Genomic DNA, 3,216 nt, shown 5'->3' on the forward strand with positions numbered 1-3,216 from the left:
GGATAATGAGAAAAAGCATGAACACATATGAACCATGACGAATTTTTAAATGGTCCTGCGAAATCTAAATGAATTCGCTGCCAGGGTTTCGAAGGTTTCGTCCATGAACTGAACTCTTTTGTAGGCATAGAAAGTACAGATGAACATGGTGAACATTTTAAAATTAAATTTTCAATTGCCTTGTCTATTCCAAGCCACCAACAATATCGGCGTCCTAATTGTTTAGTTTTAACGATACCCCAATGACCTTCGTGAAGTAAGTTTAGTATTTTAGTTTGGAAACATTTGGGAATAACTACTCGATGACTATCTACTTGTAGTAAAATAACACCATTCAGAGTTGTTAAGTTTTCTCTTCTATTAAAATAGGGCTTTAAAATATCATCAACTTGTTCAGGCCAACCTTCTTTTATAAATTTCAGAACTTGGGATAGTAGTTTATCCTTTTTTGTGCAATCTGCAATTATTGTAGCATCTACAGGAAATTAACATATTTCTTCCGCTAAATATATATCCATTTTATCTAGTTCAATATCAATTTCTGTATCACTTTCCAATGGTAACCTTGATAATGCATCAGCATTTTGATGATTATTGGTAGATTTGTATTTAATATCAAAGTTATAATTTGACAAAAATAGTGCCCATTGTTGAATTCGGTTTGCGGAATGTATAGGTATCGATTTTTGTGGATTGAAAATTGACACGAGAGGCTTGTGGTCAGCAATTAATGTGAATTTCCTACCATAAAGATATTCGTGAAATTTCTTTACTCCAAATATTATAGCTAGCGCCTCCATTTCGATTTGGCTATAATTCTTTTGATGGGCATTTAACGTTTTGGAAGCATGTGCTATAGGTCTTTCAGAACCATCGGGATAAACATGGGAAATAACGGCACCCAAAAAATGACGCATCAGTGGCTAATAACAATGGTAATTTATCATCGAAATGAGAAAGTTTAGTTGTTGAAATAAGTTGCTGTTTAAGATTTTGAAAAGCTTCTTCTTGGCATTTTCCCCACACAAAGGGAATATTCTTTCTTCTCAATTTGTTGAGAGGCTCCCATAAAGTAGAAAAGTTGTTTATGTTTTTCATGTAGTATGTAACTTTACCCATGAAAGCTTGCAAATCATGTAGATTCTTTGGTCTAGGTAAATTTTGAATGGCAATAATACCTTTATCGGATGGCTCAATTCCGTTTTTGCTAATTATATTACCAAGATTTTCAATTTCCTGCATGCTATATTACATGTTAAACCAGCATTCTCTAATTTTAATAGGAGTTTTTCCAAATTTTGCTCATGTTCCTCATGAGTTTTACCCGTTACAACTATATCGTCCAGATAATTAAAGGTATTAGGAATATCAGAAATTAATTGTTGGAGAAAACGTTGGAAAATTTCCGGTGCACTAGAAACGTCAAAAGGCAACTTTTGGTATTGAAATAAGCCAAGAGGGGTGTTAACAACTAATATTTTCTTCGATTCTTCATCCATGGCAATTTGGAAATAAGTATCAGACAAATTTATTTTTGAATATTTACAACCACCTCTTAATTTATGTAATAAATCCTCTAGTTTTGGAATGGGATATTGTTCCATGTCCAACTGGGGATTAACTGTTTGTTTGAAATCAGCGCAAATTCTGATTTTAGAATCAGGTTTGGGGACTATAACGATTTTAGAAGCCCAAGGAATATATGATATAGGCTTCCAAATTCTTCTAAACGTTTAGCTTCTTCTTTAAATTGTTCTTGAAGTGCAAAAGGAATAGGTATTGCTTTTGAAAACTTTGGAATGGCATTCTCCTTCAAATACAAATGAGCTTTAAACATATTGCAACAACCTAATAAATTTGAAAACAATTTAGGATATTTTTTTTGAAATATTTTGCTCATGCAGACTTTCCAACTGGAAAATATCATTAACACATTTAAACGCATCGTACCAATCAATGCCGAAAATATTTGAGCCTTCATTTGTATTGGCCACTAACAATTTCAAAGGTTTGGTTTCAGAACCCAATGAGACATCTACCTTTAACATACCGAGAACAGGGATATTTTGATTACCATAAGCTCTCAAAACAATGTCGGTTTTATATATAGGCAATTTTTTGAAAAGATTATATGATTTTAAATCAATCATTGAACATGATGCACCAGTATCAAACTGGAATTCAAGTTTATGCTCATTGACTTGAACATTAACTAATAATTTCTTATCCTTTCTAATTAAAAGATTGTTCATTTGGTGACAATGCTCAGAATCAGAGACTAACTTTTCAGAATTCTCTATATTATTAACATTTTTAGATTTACATACCGGGGCTATGTGACCAGTTTTTCCACATCTGTGGCATTTGGCATTGCGAAACTTACAATTTTGTTTTTTATGATTTTTGAAACAACCAGAACATGATGGTAATTGATTTTCAGGTGATATTTTGCTTGGTCTTTTGCTAGTTTGATTATTTTGTTGCTGGTACTTTGGATTATGATTTCTAAATTTAACTTGTTGAACTTCTTGCGGAAGGCTGTTGTTTCTTATTGTTTCCAATGATGATTGTGTTGATTCATAGGTCTCTGCTATGTTGATGACTTCCTCCAAAGATGGGTTTTGTTTTTGTAAAGCTGCAGTTCTTACTATTTCATGTGACGTATTTAAAATAAGTGCATCTCTTATCATCTCATCAACGTATTCCATTTGACAATTTTTGCATGTAAATGAACAATTTCTAGATAATCCCTTCAATTCAAGTAACCATTTTGCATAAGACTCACCTTCTTGCATCAATCTGTTGTGAAACTTAAATCTTGCTACTACCACATGAACTTTCGATGCATAATATTGTTCCAGCTTACAAATGATTTCTTGAAAAGTTTTGGTTTGAAGTTTTTCTGTTCCGAACAATTTGCTTGCCAATTCAAATAAATCTTGACCCATCCACGATAAAAAATAGGACTTCATTTGCTCGGCGTCTTGGACATCATACGCTTTAAAATGTTCTTTTAGTTGATTGGAATAAGCTGAAAAACTGTCTGAACTGATCTCAAATTTGGAAAAAAGCGGAATGTTCTTCTTCGGAGTTGTGTTAACGTTATTTATATAACGTGAAAAAAAATTTTGTTGTTGTTCAAGCAATTGTTGTGTCCAAGAGCTGATCCTTAAGCATTTGGGCAAATTGTTTTTCCATTTTTATAAAAAATTTCCT

General features: G+C 32.6%; 1 protein-coding gene across 1 annotated transcript; it reads right to left on the reverse strand.

Annotated features, from left to right (window-relative positions):
* Nucleotides 1-485: 485 nt before the first annotated feature.
* On the reverse strand, nt 486-2,972 carry LOC119616526 (uncharacterized protein K02A2.6-like). Its single transcript, XM_037972928.1, has 4 exons — nt 1,907-2,972; nt 1,714-1,848; nt 1,221-1,672; nt 486-923 (listed from the first exon to the last, which is right to left on the reverse strand). Exons 1-4 carry the CDS (start codon nt 2,970-2,972, stop codon nt 486-488), a joined length of 2,091 nt encoding a protein of 696 aa, XP_037828856.1.
* Nucleotides 2,973-3,216: the final 244 nt, after the last annotated feature.

Source organism: Lucilia sericata, unplaced genomic scaffold (genome assembly GCF_015586225.1).
Source record: "Lucilia sericata isolate MDLA Ls3-8-SP2 unplaced genomic scaffold, ASM1558622v1 Contig000078F_arrow, whole genome shotgun sequence".
Taxonomy (NCBI): domain Eukaryota; kingdom Metazoa; phylum Arthropoda; class Insecta; order Diptera; family Calliphoridae; genus Lucilia; species Lucilia sericata.

What these genes read in the sequence shown, in the direction of transcription:
- LOC119616526 (XM_037972928.1), bottom strand. Translation starts at nt 2,972, where the DNA reads ATGAAGTCCTATTTTTTATCGTGGATGGGTCAAGATTTATTTGAATTG. An exon ending in ACGTTTAGAAGAATTTGGAA is followed by an intron (nt 1,673 to 1,713) that starts GCCTATATCATA and finishes AAATCGTTATAG; the next exon opens with TCCCCAAACCTGATTCTAAA. An exon ending in GCAGGAAATTGAAAATCTTG is followed by an intron (nt 924 to 1,220) that starts GTAATATAATTA and finishes CATTGTTATTAG; the next exon opens with CCACTGATGCGTCATTTTTT.